Source organism: Pongo abelii, chromosome 18 (genome assembly GCF_028885655.2).
Source record: "Pongo abelii isolate AG06213 chromosome 18, NHGRI_mPonAbe1-v2.0_pri, whole genome shotgun sequence".
Lineage (NCBI taxonomy): Eukaryota > Metazoa > Chordata > Mammalia > Primates > Hominidae > Pongo > Pongo abelii.
The window spans coordinates 77,852,633-77,875,035 of NC_072003.2; the positions used below are offsets into that span (position 1 = coordinate 77,852,633).

The 22,403-nt window shown below is 41.4% G+C and overlaps 1 protein-coding gene across 5 annotated transcripts in view; it reads left to right on the top strand.

Annotated features, from left to right (window-relative positions):
• WWOX (WW domain containing oxidoreductase) overlaps positions 1-22,403 on the top strand; it is a 1,117,686-nt gene that overhangs the window by 333,909 nt on the left and 761,374 nt on the right. For all 5 annotated transcript variants that reach the window (XM_054533076.1, XM_054533075.2, XM_054533077.2 and 2 more), the window contains 1 exon segment: positions 3,990-4,254. In XM_054533076.1, coding sequence (XP_054389051.1) covers positions 3,990-4,254 — 265 coding nt within the window.

Below are 22,403 nucleotides of genomic sequence, written 5' to 3' on the forward strand. Positions count from 1 at the left end.
CTGATATGTAGCAGCTGGTACTTCTCCATCTTGAAACTGTCCTTCCTGGTTCTGTCTAATTTCTCATCATGGGATTTTTTTGACTTGTTTCTAGATTAGTGATCAAGAAGAAATGACTTTCTCCTCTTAGACATTTAATTTACTTAGTGTTCCCTAAATACCTAAGCAGGGACCTTATTCTTAACAGTAGAAAATCACTGAGTATGATGATAATGTATACCTGTAATACCAGCTACTCAGGAAGCTGAGGCAGGAGGATCCCTTGAGCTCAGGAGTTGAGATTAGCATGGGCAGCAAAGCAAGACCTTGTCTCTAAAAAAATAAGCAAAAACCAAAAGCCCTAAACACGAGGAAGTTCCACATGTAAACATTAATGGAAAACATAGAAGAGTTGAACCTAGTGGTGAATTTTACCTTTAGAGCAAGACTTGAAACAAGGGAAACTGTCAAATTCTCATCGTGGTATTTGTGTTCCTTTGTTTTTTTTATTAAGGACTTGGTCCTTGGATTGGAATTCCAAACCCATGACCAAACTTTAATCATCTAATTCTGTATTGAGTCCTTACTACGTGTCAGGCACTGTAGTAAGCAACACTCAAGAATCTTACAGTCTACTTTCCAAGAATTCACAGTCTAGTTTTGGAATCAGGTGATTAATTGACTTATAGTCTGGTATGGTGATGACAGAGGAACAATTTACAGATAGAACATAAAGATGGCACAGTGAGCCTTTTCACCGATCTTGGAAGGCCAGTAATGTCACTGAACACTAGGAATGGTGTCATGGCCTGGGTCCTGAAGAGTGGATACTTAACGTCCATGGAGACATGTAGTTTTATCTGCCTTGCATGGCTTCTTTCATTCTCTCCCTGACTTCCACCCCAAAAATCACCATGATATCCAGCTGTGGAAGAGTTCATTATGGAGAGCTTCCTGGAAGAAGTAGTCCCTGAACTGGGTCGGGCTAAACAAGTATGCCAAGAAGGGTTTCCAGAAGCAGTTGATGAAAGATGAGTAGAGACAGGGAATGGGTGGTGCTATATTTATTCCATACCTTTTAGATACTCTCTAAATCCTTGTCCCTGTTTTCTATGCCATGTAGGTAGAGTTTTCAAGTCATGTCCCATACCTTGGATCATTGGATTCTCAACTCAGTAGCACCTTTGTGTGACAACTCTTCTGTAATACCTTATTATGTTGAAATAAAGTTAGCAAATAACATAACTTACATGCACAAATATATTTTCAATTTGATATGATAGCTTTACTGTAATCACAGAAAAAATAACTGAAATAAAATGGCATGTGTTTCAACATGTAAATGCTTGGGCCAGGCTACAGGAAACATGGGACATATGTATCCGTGGATGAATCACCTTGAACGGACTCTCAAAAAAGAACACACACCATTACCAGGTGTGTGGTATTGCAGACTCCAGCACCACCAACCTTGAGTGAAGCCTGACTGTATTAGTCTGTTCTCATGCTGCTAAGAAAGACATACCCGAGACTGGGTAATTTATAAAGGCAACAGGTTTAATGGGCTCACAGTTCCACATGGCTGGGGAGGCCTCACAATCATGGCGGAAGATGAAGGAAGAGCAAAGGGATGTCTTACATGACATCAGGCAAGAGAGCATGTGCAGGGGAATTCCCATTTATAAAACTCTCAGATCTCGTGAGACTTATTCACTACCACGAGAACAGTATGGGAGAAACCGCCCCCATGATTCACTTATCTCCACCTGGCTCTGCCCTTGACACATGGAGGTTATTTCAATTCAATGTGAGATTTGGGTGGGGACACAGCCAAGCCATATCAGTCACCCTCCAAAAATCACACAAAATCTGAAAGTGCCTTTATTCATTCTACGTGTAAATAGTTGTTGCACTACCCACCTGGAAATTCAGTGGATGTTTCTAGGCTCAGATAATTATCCACAGGCTTTTTATCTCCATGAGTGTCCACTGGGGCATTCTTCATTGAGCAAGACATCTGCATTGCAAGACATCTACCTGCTACCATCACCAGCAATCATCATGACAACCAGAAGAAGGCCCTCATATATTTTCAAATTTCCTGCTGAGTTCCACTGCCTTAGACAATTAAGACTGCCTTAGACAATTAAGCTTGGAAGTCAGACTCTTCCTGTGGTTTGGGTACTAGAAAAAAGCAGCCAACAATTCGTTTCAAGGTCTCATTGCTGTATCCTTGATGACGTTTCTGGCCATCAGCTTTGTTGATGACTTTAGAGCAGCTATGTCATTTAACACTAGAAATTGGATGTCACTGAGTCCTGTGGAAGGCATATTTAATTTCCATTAAAACATGAATTTCATCTACCCTTGCCATGCTTTTCTTGGTCTTAGCCCAACCTGAGCTGCTGATATTAAGGAATAATAGGATGATTCCATAATTTTCATTTTACCTTTTGCTTTTTGTTTTCCATAGCAGTTTTCTAGAGGATTCCCATTATGCTTCCTCATTACCCAGTGCCCGGAATGAACATATAGAAGCAGAATATGAGGGGTCCTTTGACAAAGATGAGACCGTTTAGAAAATTCCTTTTGTTTGTTGTGATCCATTTTGTAAGGGAAGTCACTATATTTTTGTTATTTAAGAGAAAGAGACAAAGGGAAAGAAACAAACAGCTGGTGTTTAACGACTCCGTCAGACCCAATTATAAAACATCAACTAGTTATGTTGATTTGTGTACATCCATGCCATGGGTATACTTAAAAACATTAGACTTTGCCAGAACTCATCTTGGCTTTGTTTACATTTATCTTTTAAACGTATAAGACTATTGATGGTACCTCACCAAGGTTATAACCCCTTTATAATCATTAATTTTTAATCTAGAAAAGAGTCTTGGAGGCAACAAGACTCATCTATAATTTCTTGGATGCTCAAATGAAAATATACAGGACTCAAGCATTAGCTAAAATAATCCAGGAAAGCCCTGTCAAAGGTTAGGAATGTGATATCTCTCTGTTTCCAAAAGCAGCAGCCCTTTATTCAAGATGCTTTTCTGTTTAATTTAATTATCTTTGAACTTCCTGTTGAAGGTTTTGAACAATATATGTTAGAGGAGAGGGAGAGAGTTCAGCGTGTCAGGACTGCTACATTTATGAGTGTGGGTCTTTATTGAAGTCTATCTTTGGCACCAATGCTTTTTTTTTTTTAATTTTTAAATTTTAAATTCTTACTTTTAGAGATGGGAGTCTCACTCTGTTGCCCAGGCTAGAGTTCAGTGGCACAATCATAGCTCACTGCAACCTCAACCTCCTAGGCTGAAGTGATCCTCCTGCCTCAGCCCCCCAAGTAGCTGGGACCACAGGCATGTGCCACCATACTCAACTAATTGTTTATTTTTTGTAGACATGGTGTCTCCCTATGTTGCCTAAGCTGGTCTTGAACTCCTATGCTCAAGCAGTCCCCCCGCCTCAGCTTCCTAAAGTGTTGGGATTACAGGCATAAGCCACTAGACATGACCTGTGTTTACATTGTTAAATCACCATTGTCAATCTTTAAAGGAGACTTTGTTTTGATGTATGCAAGATTGAGTTTTTAGTCATCTCTACATAGTTTCCTCAGATTCCTTTTTTTTTTTTTTTTTTTTTTTTTTTTTTTTTTGAGACCGAGTCTAGCTCTGTCACCCAGGCTGGAGTGCAGTGGCACAATCTTCGCTCACTGCAACCTCCGCCTCCCATGTTCCAGCGATTCTCTTGCTTCAGCTTCCCGGGTACAGGCATGCCACCACACCTGGCTAATTTTTGTATTTTTAGTAGAGATGGGGTTTTGCTGTGTTGGCCAGGTTGGTCTTGAACTCCCGACCTCAGGTGATCCACTCGTCTCGGCCTCCCAGAGTGCTGGGGTTACAGATGTGAGCCACTGCACCCAGCATTCCTTAGATTTCCAATAAAAATAAAAAGCTGTATGGGAAGTCAGAACTTGGTTGCTTCACGTCATATTTCATATTTTTAAGATTTACAGATATTAACGACTCCTTGGGAAAACTGGACTTCAGTCGCCTCTCTCCAACAAAAAACGACTATTGGGCGATGCTGGCTTATAACAGGTCCAAGCTCTGCAACGTCCTCTTCTCCAACGAGCTGCACCGTCGCCTCTCCCCGCGCGGGGTCACGTCGAACGCAGTGCATCCTGGAAATATGATGTACTCCAACATTCATCGCAGCTGGTGGGTGTACACACTGCTGTTTACCTTGGCGAGGCCTTTCACCAAGTCTATGGTAAGAGAACAGCTTCTGGCGCCGCAAACACCTTGGGTCCTAGAGAAACCTGCACACGTGTGTCTCCACCTTTTTACCTCTTGCAGGCATGAGTCTGGCCTCAGTAATAACATTGTCCAGCCCATCATAAAGGGCTCTTGAACACATTTTCATCAACTTTAGATTACATCCGTTTGGGTAAATGCGTCTTGAAGGGCTGGGTAGAAGATGGGTTTCAGTATCATGTTAAGTATGGCTGAAAGTCATTATGGAAATGATGATTTTTTTTTTTCTTGTTTTTTTTGCGGGGGGCTTATTTGGAAACTTTGAAAATCTATTTCGTTGAGTGGAGCACTTGCAAACTGCTGTTTTGTGTCAGTAGGTAAACAACATGGATTTGTGACTACTGAATTTTGAGCAGATGTGATTCCTTTGTTTCACAGAAAATCTGTATCTGATGTTCTAAATTTTTCTTCTAATGGGTATAATCCTCTGTTGGAGAATCCTTTGATGGCTAGGAGTGTGTTTTCTTCTTTACTTTCCTAAAGACGATTTTGGATGAATCACGATACTGTGGTTACATTTGGAAGTGTTTACAAAGGTGATATGATGTTTTTATAATTTGATGTTCATTTATCAACCATGTTAAGAACGTTCTTCTATGAAACGGGTTTAGTAGCAAGTAATTTGAATGAAGAAAGCATATTTTCCACAATATATTTGGTAGATTATTTTTCAAAACCAAAGAACTTCAAAAATGTCTTCCTATTAGTGGACACCAGTATTCCAGTTACCCAAACTTAAAATCTACTCGACAGAAATCACCCTTTTCCCAAACACATTTGCCTTTTAGCAATATCACAGGCCTTCAAAGTTGGACCTAGGATGTTAATAAAACAAAGCAAAACAACAACAAAAAAAGAACTATTGCAGGCCTGTTATCCTCAAACTGATCTCACGGCCTTGGAAACTGTCTGCTGCCTTCTCTTACACTCATTCCCACCTGCCATCCTTAACCTTTGTATTTGGGGATGACTTAAAACCACATCAAAAGTCTTTTGAACTGCTTAGGAGGAGGTAAGTAAGTATATCTTTTATTCTAATCACCCAAGTGATTTTTATGCAAAGTAAACAGACATATTCCAAGAGTTGAATACTTAGGATCAGTTGCAGTGAAGTGAAAGGACCTATGGACAATGGTGTTTCATGCCGCAGGGTGGGATTGATCTCTAGGAAGGAAATGAATGAAACTTACCTGTAGGTGGATCACAGGGTTTTGAAATTTCCCCATCACTTTGCTCTTGATGACTGCATAGCGCAGTCTCTTCATGAAAGTTTCTTTGACCGTGGTTATGCCTCATACTTTGTTCTGTCCTTCAGTTTACATGAAAAGAAGGAATATGGATCTGAACTGGGTGCTAGTGCCATTTAAATGAGGCATTTAGGAATGGGGAGAGGAGAGAGGTGGATTCTTCCTTATTTTCTGCTGGCCCAGTGCCTTCCGCATTAACAAGCCTAGTCAACCATCATTTGTAATCTTTGGGTCTTGAGTCATCTCACTTGTATTTGATCATTGATGGGTTCTAAGGAGCGCGGTTCGGTGGCATCAGAGAGTTCATTTTCTCCTTCTTCCGTAAGGTCCCTAATCAGAGGAACGTGACGGGAAAGATTTAGAGATGAGTCTGTGACTATGGAATTTGGTGAAGGGTGATATAACCATCTTGCCATTTGTTGTAGACTCGAATGGATGAGGAGTTGTTGACAGAAGGTAGTGGAAACTCTTATTCTGTGGCCTGATCCCATTGCTTTAGGGACTCTGTGCCAGGGCAGGTGGGAAAAGAAGGAAGACAAGTTTTGCTAAAATACAAAGTCAGGGTAAATATTTTTATTTATTGGAGAAGAGTTGATTATTATCTAATATTTAATATAATATGCTTAATAAAGTCAGACTTGAATGTTGGCTGGTTGGACCTAATAGGAGTATCTCTAAAAAATACTAGCAAATTAAGTTGGGTTGGTGACTGTATTATGATATCAGAGTGTTAGCTGTTTTGGGGGTACGTGTGCTCAGGACTTGGGCTGAGTGGAAAACCAGAGTATGGGGTTAGAAATGGAGGCAGAAGAATTACCATGTGGGGGAGGATGCACAATGAATTGGACGAAGGTTGCAACTCAATGAGCACCATACCTGTAGTGTGTCTTAGTAACAGCAGATGCCCAACCTCCATGCCTAACTCCTTTGCCTACCCCACCAGTGTGCGGCAGCCTCGGCCACACCCTACCGCAGTCTCTCCTATTTCCCTGGCAGGAGAGCTCAGAGACTACTTGTGGACAGGCCTTAATGCCTATAGCAAGGCAAAGCTTGGGAGAAACAAATGTCCTCCGGGAGCAGCCTTGGGTAAAAGATTAACTGTGCACTGAGCTTTAGATCCCTGGGTGAGAAAGCTGTGGGGAAATGAGTGGGTAGCTCATGAGAGGGTTTGGAGAAAAGTGGTGACATCGCAAAAATCCCAGGTTTTGTTGAAGTTGTCTGGGGAGGGGCACTCATAGAAAGGGCAGGGGACGTGAGCATTTCCCTTGTACTTGAGGTGGGATTTGACATGGCTTCCTGGTGGAGGCAAGAGAAGAAAGTGGCAACCTGGGACAGTGGACCTCACAACTCTCCTGCTAATGGTGCTGATGGCTAAGCTCAGCTCTTACCCTTGACCACTGGAACAACTTAGACATGTCACCAGCTTTCTGAGCCTGTCTCATTACAATGAAAATTGTGATACAGGTTAGTGTAAGGACCGACAATAATGCATATAACATCAATAATGATGGATATAGAATTTCTGCAATGATTATAATCTGGCTCTCCAGTATGGTAGCCGTGGGTCACATGCGGCTATTGAGTTCTAAAAATGTGGCTAATAGAACTGAGGAAGTGAATTTTTAATTTGATTTCATGTTAGTTAATTCGAACTGAAAAACACCACGTGTGCCAAGTGGCTGCCATATTGGAGAGCACAGTCAAATGACGTGCCTAGCACAGTGCCTCTCGCATAGGAGGTATGCAGTACTTCTTGCCACAATGGCTGTTACTCTTGTTGTTGTGAGCAGTACCTTGGTCCCGATGGTGACTCTCCAAAATGCAATCTCTGCTGACAGAACAAGAGTGTGCAAATTGGGAGTCTGGAAAGGGAAGGGAAGGGCTTTGTCCCTGGCCCCAAAGACTCAGGGAGAGGTTTACTGGCCAGGTAAGAAGGGCATCCAGGTGGAAGGACCCTGGTTCAGTGATCTCCAATCTGCACGTCTCATTTGTGAGGAAGCCGTAGGGTGTGGACTTTTCTTGTTTCTGACCTGAAGTGATTAGAAAATAGCAGCTTTTATATGTCACAAATGGACTTTAGATAAGCATGAAGATGACGAAGACTGTGGAATATGGAGCTAAGATTCTTACTAAAATCCTCTCCAGTATATTTGTATGTTTAAGCATTTGGTAGTACTTTTTTAGCCATCAGGGTTCTCTATATTAAGTTGATACAAAAGCTATTGCGGTTTTTGCCATTGAAAGCAATACGTCACTTCATGCAGAGGTGGAATGGGCCTTCTGAGCTTACTTGTCAAATTCTCAGGCATTCACTTTTCTTTCAGAAACATATATTTAGGACTCTGTATTTAGGGGAGGAATCACCGTCAATGTAGACCTTGGTTGGTCATTTTCCTAGTAAGATAGACTAGACTGACTGGAAAAGTCACCCTCTTGGGCTATCCTGCGTATGTGGCTCTTCATTGCTTCCGTCAGGATAAGGCGTCTGTTTCTTGGACAAAGGGTGCACTTCTGCTATTTTAATGCAGACATATTTTTGGATATAAACCACGCAGTTGCATCCCATTTCTTCCCTAGGTAAAGGCTGGGTTTCTAATCGTGATTGAGAAGCTTAGCATAGATACAATCTCCCTATCACCAGATGGCTAAGTGTGCTCTGCCTTGTCTGCCTTTTACCTTAGAAAGGGTGTTTCCTTCTGACACGAGTATTGCTGGAGTACACATTCTGTTGCATGAGGTCAGGGGAGCAAGAAATACAACCCAGACTTGCGCTCGGAAGCCCTCCCTTCATTTCTTCCCTGTAGCTGGCTCCCTTAAGTATTAAACAGCAGTATTCTAATATCAACGTCCCTTTTTTATTTGCTGTGACTTGCTGTGACTACGGTGATTTTAGTTACAGTAATTAGGTCACCCTTCATGGAGTCAGGCTATTTTAAGTGCCTCTTTAAGGAATATTGTTGCAGATCAGTAATTTTACAATTGGATGTTCTTGTGCAGCTTTATTAAATGTAATCTGTCTTTTAAATGTTGCCCTTTTACAGTTATACATTTCTAATTGTTGCTGTAAATGCATTATCACTTTGAAATTAATTAATTTTTCCATTTTGGCTGCCTGCAGTATAATAATCACTAATGAGAAACTCACAGGAATCAATTCTCAGCACAGCGGCCCCTACTGGTAAAGCCATGTCTCTGCGTCCCTCTTCCTCTTGAGATCCAGAGAACTGGACTAGTGTATTGGGGGGTCCTGGGGGAGAAGTGTTTGTTTCTTCCTCCCTCCAATTTATGGTAAAATAAAAATCACAGATAAACTTGGAAATTGAGTTATTTTTAAGTGTCATTCTAAAAAAGATGCAAGATACTTCAAATCGCTGCTTCTAAAATATGTTAAAGGAAACTAACATTTGCTGAGCACTTTCTAATAATGAAGTCACATCATGCGTGCATTACATGTTTTCTTGACTCTAGAGCATTCTTTTATGCAGTTAAATTACTGTAAAATGTTTTGCACATGCATGCATTAATGTGTATTGTTTGATAAGAACTTCCGAGTTGGTGAAAAAATGTATTTTAGTATCTATATTTATATGTACATATTATTCTATGGGTTTTAATTCACAAAACCAGGCATTGTATCTGGTGCACATAAGGGGTTTTCAAGGCTAATCTTGGCTTTTTGCAGTTGTAACCATGTGTGATGACTTCAGAATCCTACCACACTTCCAAATAGAGATGCCGACTGGCAATTTTCCCAGATACCATGATGCTTTATGTATCAGCATATATTTTCATTAATTTCTCATAATTTCTGTTAGAATTAATAATTCCAAGTTCTGCCATCTTAGAATTATTATCTTTATTTTGTAGTTGAAAAGCACAGAGAGCTCACCCAGCGTGTTCAAGAAAATGATACACCAGCCTTGTAAACTTTCACTTGCTAATTGCAGCTGCATTTGCTTTGTCCAATGCACAGTAATGCCCGTGGCATCTATATCTAGTTATGCAATTATGCTTCCTTTTTAAAATATTTGACAGCACCTTCACTGAAATGAATGCCGCCCCGACCGCCAACCCCACCTTTTTTTTTCCACATAAGCTTTCATTTCTGGTAAACACATCCTTGCCAGAGTTCCCAGGTCCAAGCCAGTCTTTTGTGGACCAGTATGCAAATTTGAAGCTGAGCACTGTCACGTGCCTCTTAGGAGTGTTATGTGCAACCAAATATTTGTGTTGGCAGGTAACAGGAGAAAGAATATCATGTGTTAGGGTAGCGAGAGCTTAGCAGATGTTTTAGGGAACTGCATTTTCAAATCATTTTACATTAAAAAATGGCTTACGTTTATGGAACTTCTGCGATGATCGGGTTACGTTTCCTGTGCCCGTGTAAAGCCAGTCATCGTGCTGAGTTTTAACGGATGTGCAGCTACCCTGCTAATGGATGGGCCGGCAATGCTCGTTCTGTTGCAAAGTTATAAATTATAACTAGAAAAAGCACAAGATGTCATTCTTCTAACCTTCGTGAAAGCCAAACAGGGTAATTCTGCCCTTGAATAACCTGCTGCAGGGTGATTTATAGTTGTATAATTTAAAACATAATGAAGGAGATACTAGATGTTGATTTGTTCCGGAAATTAGTATTTTAGAAAAATACTTCTCCCCCTTTCCACCTTTAAATACCTGCAGCTGACTACACTATAAATACTATCAAGGGCAAAGCCCCCTGTTTGAATGTGTATTGGTACGTTGGTATATCACATACAAGGCAGAGGGTATATAAAACAGGCTTCTTTCTGTTGCGAGGGGGAAATATGATTTTCAAAGTGGAAATTTCATTGTATTCTTCATGAATCTAAACATTCTGAGACTCCTGAGTGAGGGTTGAATTCTCTGGTTGCCTTTCTCTTGCCAGTCCGGTTATGTTAGAAAACTGGACTCTCAGGACCCCTCTGTGGTTGGACCACACTGGCGCTTTCCTGCAGTTGCCTGTCAACAGAAGGACCTGGTAGCTGGCTTGGCTCCTCTTACACCACTGAGGCCACCTTCTTACAGCCTGAAGCATTCTTCTTCCTGCCCTGGATTAGCATTAGCATTGGTTTCAGTAGTCTTTCGTCATTATGTCCAAAGCTTTTAAGTTTACAGTGCTTGCTTAGTCCAGCGACCAATGGATATAAATAAGTTGGAAAAGGGCAAAGGATTTAGAATCTTGAGGGTTGTATTCAAAATGCAGCCTCTGCTCCCTTTTAGTTATATAATTTTGAAATGATTTGACCTTTCTGAGGTTAATTTTCTACATCAGTTTAGCTGCTTTAGGTCACAAGTTATTAACGCTCACTTAAAGGTGGTTGGAATAATAGAGGTTTTGCTTTCCCATGTATCCAGGGGTGCTGAGGCAGCAAGGGTTGTGTTTGGCTACTATATGAGTAGCTCCTTTGTGATGATATTCACCTTTCCGTCATGATTACAAGATGGCTTCTGTGGTGCCAGCCATTGCATCCTATTTGATAAGATCTGAAGGCACAGATGGGAGGGATGAGGCTCCTCATTGCATGCCTTTTTCCTTTATTGAGAGAGAGAGAGCGTTCTGCTTCAGAACTGTCCTCCTGAGTTGACTTCCCCGTCAGATCCCACTGATTGGGACTGAGTCATCTATTTGTATCCTAGTTATAAAGGAGACTAGAAAAGTGCATAACTGGCTTTTTGAGCCTCTAGAGTGGGAGGCGAACTCTGATTTTGAGGAAAAATGATAGGGTAATGGTGTTGACACAGGCACTGTTGAATAGGTAGGTACATATTTTAATGGTTTTCTCATTAATCAAATGGAAATGCTATCAATTGTATAGGGTGGTTGTGAGAGGAAGTGAGAATTGAAATGAAAGGCATCTAGTCTTACCCGCTCCCCATCCACTTGACCCAACATACCTCAAACCACTTCTGGCTTCATGGTCTTTCTTTCCTTAGGGTTTTGAAACATGTTCTTCAGCCTAGAATACTTCTCCTCCACTCTTAATTTCTACCCATCCTGCAAAACTCAGTCCGAACAGCACACGTCAAGGAAGCAGTTTTGGTCTCTCAGATTATATCAAGCTCTCCAATATGTTCTTTCAGAACAGCCAGTGCCTAGAAAACTGCCTGACTCCTAGTAGCACTCCTTATGTGCTGAGTAAATTTCATGAGTAAATGAAGAGTCCCTGGAATTTCTTCTTCATAACATTTAACACAACTGCAATTTGAAAACATAATTTCTGTAGTTGTTGTTTTTCTTTTTTCTTTTTTTTGAGATGGAGTGTCTCTCTGTTGCCCAGATTGGAGTGTAGTGGCACAATCCCGGCTCACTGCAACCTCTGTGCCTCCCAGGTTCAAGCGATTCTCCTGCCTCAGCCTCCCAAGTACCTGGGATTACAAGCACTGGCCACCACACCCGGCTAATTTATATATTTTTAGTAGAAGCGGGGTTTCACCATGTTAGCCAGGCTGGTCTCAAACTCGTGACCTCAGATAATCCACCTGCCTTGGCCTCCCAAAGTGTGCTGGGATTACAGGCATGAGCCACCGTGCCTGGCCTGTAGTTTCTTTTTCTTTTTTCTTTTCTTTTCTTTTTTTTGAGATGAAGTCTTGCTCTGTCACCTAGGCTGGAATGCAGTGGCGCAATCTTGGCTCACTGCAACCTCCACCTCCCAGGTTCAAGCGATTCTCCTGTGTCAGCCTCCTGAGTAGCTGAGATTACAGGCGTGCACCACCACGCACGGCTGATGTTTGTATTTTTAGTAGAGACGGGATTTCAACATGTTGGCCAAGCTGGTCTTGAACCCGCCTCAGCCTCCCAAAGTGCTGGGATTACAGACGTGAGCCACTGCGCCCAGCCTGTAGTTTCTTATTTAATGTCTGTCTCCCCTTCTCTTGACAGTGGTGTTTTTGCCTTCACACTACTGTATCCCTGGTCCATACAGTAAATTTTCTGTAAATGTTTGTAAATGAATGCATGAAAGATGACAAGGTGCTCAATCAATGGGAGTCCTTAATGTACTTCTTATCATTTATCCCTCCGAGGTAGGCAAGGGATTGTGGTTTAGAATGTGTAAATACATAAAAGATAAGGCAAGGAGACCTGCTCAGAGTCACACAGCAAGCCCCGAAGGTCCCACAGGCTCATGGTCAAATGACATGTAATGGACGTATCCAGCGGTGTGGGTATGTATGGAGGGAATGAATGTAAGGAGAGAGAGGTGAGGTACAGGAGGGTCAGGATGAGCTTTAGAGGTAGACAGCTCTCGGGTCCAACCCTAGCTCTCTCCCATTCTAACTCTTGGGCAAGGTTAAAAACCTGATTAAGATTCATGCATAAAACTGAGATGTTAGAGCTACCTCATGGGCTTGTCTTGAGAATTAAAGATGTTATGAACTTAAGGCCTCTACAGTGTGCTAGATGCTTAAGAAATGTTAACTACTATTGTTATTGGCTTGCGGTAGAAATTAAAGATTATGAATGTTCAGCATTCAGAACATACTAGATACTCAATAAGCATTATTGCTGTCATTATTAACATTATTTTCCCCAGCTTTACTAAGGTATGAGTGACAAAAATTTCATATATGTGCACGAGTGTATGTGTGTGTGTGTGCGTGCGTGTGTTTGTGGCTGGGCATGGTGGCTCGTGCCTATAATCCTAACAGTTGAGGAGGCCAAGCTGGGAGGATTACTTGAGCCTGGGAGTTCGAGGCTGCAGTGAGCTATAATGGTGCCCCTGCACTCCAGCCTGGGTGACATAGCAAGACCCTATCTCTAAAGGAAAAAAAAAAAAATAGGTATTCATGGTGTGAAATGTGATGTTTTGATATACATATGCATTGTGAAATGACTACCACAATCAAGCTAATTAACACATCCATCACCTTACATAGCTATCATTTTTTGTGTGTGGCAAGAACATTGAAAGTCTAGTCTCAGCAATTTTCAAGTATATAATACATTATTATTATTACTATCGTTAACTGTATTCACCGTGCTGTACAATAGATCTCCAGAATGTATTCATTCTGTCTAACTGAAACTTAGGATCCTTTGACCACTATCTCCCCATTTACCACCCCCTCCCACTTCCCCACTACCAGCCGCTACCAGGAACTGCCTCTACTCTCTGCTTCTGTGAGTTTGACTGCTTTTCCACACAAAAAGTGAGATCATAGACTATTTGTCTTTCTGCACCTGGCTTATTTCATGAGAAATTGATTGCTTCTCTTCCCATTGTTTATAGATACCCATTCTCCTAATGATGGCACTCTGTCTGTCATAGAAAGCCTAATTCTCCCTGTTAACATTGAACATAAAAACCTCATACGGGCCGGGCACAGTGGCTCATGCCTGTAATCCCAGCGCTTTGGGAGGCCGAGGCGGATGAATCACCTGAGGTCAGGAGTTCGAGACCAGCCTGGTCAACATTGTGAAACTCTGTCTCTACTAAAAAGATACAAAAAAATTCGCTGGCCAGGTGTGGTGGCTCACGCCTGTAATCTCAGCACTTTGGGAGGCTGAGATGGGTGGATCACGAGGTGAGGAGATCGAGACCATCCTAGCTAACATGGTGAAACCCCGTCTCTACTAAAAATACAAAAAAATTAGCTGGGCGTGGTGGAGGGCACCTCTAGTCCCAGCTACTCAGGAGGCTGAGGCAGGAGAATGGCGTGAACCCAGGAGGCGGAGGTCGCAGTGAACCGAGGTCGCGCCACTGCACTCCAGCCTGCGTGACAGAGCGAGACTCCGTCTCAAAAAAAAAAAAAAAAATTGGCTGGGTGTGGTGGCTCGTGTCTGTTGTCCCAGCTACTTGGGAGGCTGAGACGTGAAAATCACTTGAACCTCGGAGGTGGAGGTTGCAGTGAGCTGACATTGCATCACTGCACTCCAGCCTGGGTAACAGAGTGAGACTGAAAAAAAACAAAAAAAAAAAACAAAAAAAACTATGTCCAAGCCTCAGGAACCACTAAGACAGATTACACAATGGTCATCAGAACTCAGTAGGCTTCCACAGTGCAGATTTTAAGCCCTCTGGTTGCCTGTTTTACCAGCACCAAGAGCACACCTTAGCTTGGAGGAACCATTGGCCACTTTCTTGTTAAAAACAAAGAGAAGGAAACTAGATCTGCCTTTGTGAGGCTGCAGCACCTCATCAGTGTATTTTTTCTGCCTTGCTTTATAGTGTTTTAAATCCACCTCGGCCTTTGTTCCTGAATGAGCACCCGGGAGGGGGAGAAAGTGACTATCTGGCCTTAATATGTGTGACAAATTATTTAATGAACATTTAACCAAGATTTGCAATTCCCCTAGTTTTATCTTCCCGGTTTCCTTTTCTTCTGTGCCCGTGGGCATTTTGGTAATGCGCTGCCTCTTTGTAACTCTTTGTAGCTCTTTTATTACTTTTCTTTTCTTTTTTCTTTTAAGTTTGTGGTGCCTTCTTTGATCCTCCCCTCTTTCAGTTTCCTTTTCTCCAATTTCATACTTATTTCCAGTGATTTTTGGCTGCAACGTAGTTTAGATATTGGAGGCCAGCGTGATTAAACCGAGGCCAAGAGTTTGTATTGCCCCATGACGATGTTTCTGGAATGTTTCTTCTGTGAACACTGATTTTTGTATAACTCACTGGACATGTTGATTTTTCCCTGTGAGGTGTAAGGTAATGTTTTCCTAGCAAAAACAAAGAGGGCTGAAACCTGGTGATCGGAATCGTTTGGAAACGGAACCCCTCTCTCTCTTCTTTTTACACCAAGATAAAGGAATACTTTGCAAATCAGCTGAGTACATGTTCCCAGCTCCGTGCCGGGCTCTGTGGTCATGGGTTTCCTTCTTTATGTCTTACTCATCTAATGTAATTTTAGAGTGTGCTCTCTTTAGACAATTGTGTGTCTCTGAGCAAATCACTTATCCTCTCTGGTCCTCAGTTTTCTTATCTGTAAAATGAATCAGTTAACCAAGAATAGTCATCCTGTGGGTTAATCGAACAGTTTAATTTGAAAGGAAATAAAAAAAGGAGACTAACATGAGCCCACAGACATTGTATTTCATAAATTTTGGATGAAAACCGAACCTACCATCATTTATTAACAGAATGAATATTTTCATGTCGAAAATTATAGGAAGGATACAGTTATGGGACGAGCAGCAGTTCTTTTTTTTTTTTTTTTTTTCTGAGGTGGAGTCTCAGTCTGTCACCAGGCTGGAGTGCAGTGGGGCGATCTCGGCTCACTGCAACCTCTGCCTCCCGGGTTCAAGCAATTCTCCTGCCTCAGACTCCCGAGTAGCTGGGACTACAGGTGCGTGTCACCACACCCGGCTAATTTTTTGTATTCTTAATAGAGACGAGGTTTCACGGTGTTAGCCAGGATGGTCTCAATCTCCTGACCTCGTGATCTGCCCGCCTTGGCCTCCCAAAGTGCTGGGATTACAGGCGTGAGCCACTGCACCCGGCCTGCGAGGAGCAGTTCTTTCAATGGAATATATTTGACTTCAGGGAGAACTCACTCAAATGCTGCTGTTACTGTTTTTCCCTTTGTTGGAAGTGATGGGGTTGTACTTGGAATGACTGGCCTAGAAAACCCTACAGGTACCATTTAAGCTCCATAGTTCTTCTGTGTATGTTTCGGATCCCAGGTTCCAAAGCTGCAGTAAAACTTTTTGCTGCATCTCAGCTAGTCGTGTAGTGAGCCAGGTGAGCTCATCTGTGAAATGCAGACCTTTCTGGACGTACCACCTCGTGGGGTGAAGGGAAAGAAATGATACAGGTTTACATCAGGGTATAAGCTGTCCTAGAGTCTAGATTCTTTTTATCCAGAAGCCATTCTTTCAGCCTGTGCCTTTTTGTAAATACCATACCCCAATCTATTTCCAGAAAGGATTTGGGGCATTAATGAGTAAAGGGGGAAAATGTTCTAGAAGAAGGGCTCTCACCTGAGTAAATTGACGTGCGGGCCACAAAAACCTTGGCACAAGATCTTTTTGATGTGCATGCATTCATTCATTCAACAAATATTATTCAGCATCTAACATAAGCCAGGTGCTTTGCTAGGGACAGAATGCTAAACAAGGTCCCTGTCCTCATGGGGAGCATATGTTGCGAAGATGGATGATAGGCATGGAAATGAAGAGACAAACCACTCCGACTTCAGCCCAGGAAGGAGCTTTAATTTGAGTAATTGTTTTCACTAATTCATCATTTCAATAATTTCGTTATTCAGAAATAATATGATCACCTTCGGTTAGTAAACAAAACAAATAAGCAAACAGGTTTACAGGCTGAGGTGGGCTGGATCACTTGAGGCCGGGAGTTTGAAACCAGCCTAGCTAACACGGTGAAACCCTGTCTGTACTAAAAATACAAAAAAATTATCTGGGCATGGTGGTGCTTTCCTGTAGTCCCAGCTACTCTAGAGGCTGAAGCATGAGAATCACTTCAACCCAGGAGGTGGAGGTTACCATGAGCAGAGATCGTGCCACTGTACTCCAGCCTGGGTGATGGAGCAAGACTCTGTCTTGGGGCGGGGGGTGGGGTGGGGGCAGGAGGTAAAGAAGAGAAACAGCTTTACTTATGTTTTTGATGAGCCTAGCCTTTGCTGTGCTTTGGAGAATGGGCTGCGTAATTTGGCCGAAATAGTCAAATGCGTAGCTGGCTGTATGTGGACTGATAACTGGGCTTATTTTGCTTCTTTTAGATCTGGAAAGACTAAGTGCAAAATAGAAATGCTAATGGTATTGATGTCTTTTTCCTTCTTTGGTGTGATGAAAAGGTATCAGTAGGGATCATCCATAAAACTAGTTAGTAAACTATCAGTTTAATGTACAAAGGTCAAGAAATATACACATCCTACTTGAGACCATGTTCCAGAGAGTATTTTGTAACCTGTGAAGCTCTTTTCAAGTCTTAGAGAGGCAGTATGGAAAGAGCATGGGCTTTTGACTGAGGAGGTCTTGGGTTTAAAGGTCAAATTTTGCCACTTGCCTTCTCCACGGCCTTGGTCAACATCCTGAAGTCTCAGGTCCTTGTCTGCCTTTGCTTTGACACCAGATGTTGCCTGCCTCAGGCGGTTGTTGCAAGGATTAAAATCAGGAAGGCCTGGAAAGACTTGGAAGCATTTCTGTCACATCCCAGAAACTCAGTAAATGCCAGCAAGTGTTAGATTATTGTGATGATTTTACTACTACTATTATTGATATTATAAATAATATTATAATTGTTCATTATTACCTTATAAAAATTACTTATGATATGTTTTTCTTACTATTTGGTGAACATCGACTATAGTGCCAAGTGTGTACTTTTTTTTTTTCTTTGAGATGGAGTCTCCCTCTGTCTCCCAGGCTGGATTGCAGTGGCATTATCTCGGCTCACTGCAGCCTCCGCTTCCCGAGTTCAAGCCATTCTCCAGTCTCAGCCTCCTGAGTAGCTGGGATTACAGCCATGTGCCACTACACCCAGCAAATTTTTATATTTTTAGTAGAGGCAGAGTTTTGCCATGTTCACCAGGCTGGACATGAACTTCTGACCTCAGGGGATCCACCTACCTTGGCCTCCCAAAGTGCTGGGATGACAGGTGTGAGCCACTGCCAATTATATACTTATTTTAGGTGTATTATGCTGTGCCCTGTGCTTTTCTTTCTATACTGGAAGGTCTTGATGGCAGGATGTCTTATTTATGCTTCTCTGTACTCTGTCCAGTCCAGTGCCTTGCAGAAGTACGGTTTTTAGAAACGTTTGAGTTATTTCCTGTTTTCTGAACCAGACAGGCAGAGTATTTGATCTTAAAAAAATCTGGCTCAGTTCAAGTTTGCTGTGTAGCCTTGGAAGGGACCCTGGGCAGATGGATTTTCTAAAATTACAGAGGAAACTAGATCTGTAACTTTGTACATTTACTCCTATGCCAGTAACAATGGCAATATTTTAATACTGTAATAAATTTTTTCTTAAGCATTTGCTGTAAATTAGTAAATCTGTGTAAAGCAGCTTATTTCATCATCATGTAGAATTTCTACATCCTGTAGAAGTTCAAGGAAATTGTCTTCCTTTTACAGACAAGGAAACTGAAGTTTAGAAGTACTAAGTAAACTGTCTTAGATCACTTAGCTAGTAAGTGACAGGGATGGAATTGAATCTGTATTTATCAGAGTTGAAAGTGAACATGTAATTATTCAACTATACTTATGTAAATATCCGCATACATGCATGTCCCCCCTTAGACTCCATTGTTCTAAAAGATAATGATAACAAATTAAAAATTAGTCGGAAGTGGAAGGAAATGCAAAAGTGGACATTTACTTGAGAAAGAAAAAAGAAACCATGCAGGATTCCGTTTCACAAACCTGTACAGCTGTTGCTGGGGAGTCGGTGAAGGGGTACTGGAGGAAGGCAGACTTTGTTCTAAGCTACTAGCAGCCAAGGAAAGCAGAAGAAACTGTTATTACTATTTTTATTATTATTCGAGTTGGATTCTCCTTCTGTCATCCAGGCTGAAGTGCAGTGGCATAGTCTCTGCTTTCTACAACATCCACCTCCTGGGTTTGATCGATCCTCCTGCCTTAGCCTCCCAAGTAGCTGGGATTACAGGCACCCACAACTACATCCAGCTGACTTTTGTATTTTTACTGGATACAGGGTTTCACCCTACTGGCCCAGCTGGTCTTGAACTCCTGACCTCAGGTGATCTGCCTGCCTCAGCCTCCCGATGTGTTGGGATTACAGGTGTGAGCCACTGCTTCTGGCCTAGAAACTATTATTAATAGAAGTTCTGGGACGATGGCCCTGCTCTCATTACTTGCCCCCAATCCATGCAATGAAATACTGGCCTGTGAGTCTGTGGTCCGTTCAGCTCATTTTCTGAAGCTGTCCAAAGGACCACAGTAATTCATATCAGGGGAGTAAAATTCCTCAGGATGAGCAAAACAGGCAGAAATTAATAAAACTCTATGTATGAGTTATCTATCACTGCATAACAAATTACCTCAATATTTAGCAGGTTAATACAATGCACATCTGTTATTTTACAGTCTCTGTAGATTAGGAACCAGCCATGGCTTAGCTGGGCCATCTGCTTTAGAGTCTCACATGCTTCAATCAAGGTGTCCACTTCTTACTGACAAAGCTGGTGCCCCAAAAGAATGGGGTCTTTTCCTGTTGGGTGTCATGAAGCCAACACACAAAACCGAAAGTAGTGTCAAGCAGTACAGGCTTTATTCAATGGCCATGGAATTGAAAAGCAGGAGCATGGCTCACGAATTCACAAATCAGCTTCTCCACTAATGAGGGGTGAGGAAGTTAAAATACAGACTTTGTTGTTGTTGCTGTTTTAATGAAGAGGCTGGACATTAAAATCAAGGGGAGGAGTAATCATGTCTTCTCTTGAAATGGGCAGTGAACTTCCCGGAAGCAGAGTGTTGCCTTCCTTTTTATCCTTTTATGGCTTCTTCTGATCATTGTCATGGTGATTGTCAACTGTCATGGCGCTGGTGAGGGGGCTGTTTAGCATGGAAATAGGATTATAATGAAACCTGAGGTCTTTTTGAAGTCTTTGCGTCAGCTATCTTGGTTCTAACAAATCTCAGCTGGTCTGGTTACAGAGGGAACTTTTCATCACAGGTGTCCTGTTTCTTAAAGATAAGCAGCGTTATTACAGGGTAGAAATCAGCTATGTCAAGTAGGCATTATACCAGGTAACAATCTCAAGGCTCAGCAGGGAAGGATCCACTTCCGAGCCCACATGGTTGCTGGTAGGACTCAGTTCCTTATGGCCCAGTGGATTGAGGGCTTCCTTTCCTTCCTGGTGTTTGGTTCCTTGCCACGTAGGGATCTCCTTCATGGCTGCTGGCTTTATGGAAGCATGTAAGCCAAGAAGGAAATAGAATCCATTGGTAAAATGAAAGTCACAGTTCTTTGTAACATAACCACGGAAGTGACATCTTACTGCTTTTGCCATATTCTTTTTGTAGAAGGAAATCACTGACTCTGATCCTTGTTAAAGGGGAAAGGATTTCACAGTGGTATGAATCCTGAGAGGCAGGGGTCATCAGGGCCAGCTACCACACTCTACAACTTGAATTTTGTTTTGGATTTTAGTGCCTTTTGGGGACCCTGCTACATTGTGGTAGATTTACTCACAGGACTTGATGATTTTTCTTGACCTGCCTGAAGCCATAGCATTTATTATGGATAAGTTTGTCTTTTCTTCGTTCTTTTTCTTTTTGCATCCTTTCGTCATCCTTATCTTCCCTCTTTCTGGGCTGAGAGAGACACCAAATGCACCCATTTAAAATATATATGCATTTCTGCTTTCTGATGGGAGGTAAGATTTAGTCATTTAATAAGAAAGCTTATGAAAAGAAGAAACAAACTGGTAGATAATGTATCCTAAAGTCAAGTATTTGTTTTCGTGTTGCTTTAGTAGAAGGGGCCCATGTTAATCGATGGCCCAAATCGTCCTTCTAAAGAAATGTGTATTGCAGAATTTGGATTTGAGTTAGAAAAACTAGCCAGAAAGCGTGAACTTTTTTTTTAAGCCATAAAGCTTGATAAGGCTAGCCAATCATTTCAAAGTCTGTGTAGAATATCTAGACTATATGTAATCCTAGGATTTGTTGTTGTTTTGTTATGTTTTTTTTTAAGCAAGAAGCTAAAAAAAATAACCACCCTTTACTTTGCTGCTTTTAGAAAATAGGTTTGAGATTGATTTTGAATACTAAAGTTTGGTTTTCATGTTATAAAGCCAACCATGTTAAAAATGTATAATAAAGTATCTAATTTAGCAAAATTCAAATTTCCCTTGTGAAATATCAAGCTCTTTTACTGAGCTGGATTTTCTGCTTCTTCAAATGCCACCTTGTGTAGAATTTGAACCACTTTAAACATTGCATCCTTGAGTTTCATATGATGGGATCTCTTGAATCATTTACATTTTGAAAAAAGAAAGTGAAATATTCTTTAAGAAGCCAAAGTAATCCACGGGAATGTATGGTGTTTGTTCAGCTGGATATCTTATTTATTTGAAGTACTGAGAGAGAAATCTCTTCTGACTGCTCAGAAAAGGGAAGAATAAACAGTCACAGTGTCCAAGTAATCTGAGCTAGAAAGTTCCTTCTTTCAGAGAAAAGTTATAAAAAGTTTATTTGCCGGATCCAAAAAAAATACTGTATATCAACTACTGAGACCTGCATAATGTTTTCTTAGTATTCTCACTCTTTAAAAGAAAAAAGAAAACCTGTAAAATTTGAGAACTTAAACTTTTTTTGGTATCTTAATATTTCTAGGCAGGTGAGTGCAATAAGTCTGTTTTTTGATCTTAGAACATAACATTTCTTGTTGGCTATTGTGTGTGCTGTGTGTATGATTTGTCTCTGTTAATTCTCTGTAACTATAAAAGAGCAAGTAATGAAATTACCATGGCTGAATTCTGAATATTAACTCAGAGCAGATTTCCTCTAAGAAAGATTATAAGAAGATGCTTAAAAGAAAAATTATAATATATTTCAAAATAATTAGATTCTGAAATATACCCAATAATGAGAACAATACAGTTTTCTTCTGCTTTTTGTCCTTCCTGTTCCAAGCACTGGGAAGGAGCTGGCATACTTCTTATGTATGAAAAGTAGAATAATATATTGGATTCCTTTATCCCTAACCTGGAAGAGTCTTTCTTGGACTGCAGTTTGCTTTCCCGTTATACTTAAGCTTGTTTATTGCATCTTCCAATGTCACATTATCTCATTGCCAAGCTAAAGGCTCTGTTGGGTTCTTATTTGAACCCAGAGCGGATGCCAATTTCATCCAAAGCCATTTTTTTTTTTAATTAGAAATTAAACTCACCTTTGCCAAGTCCTCCTGACCAT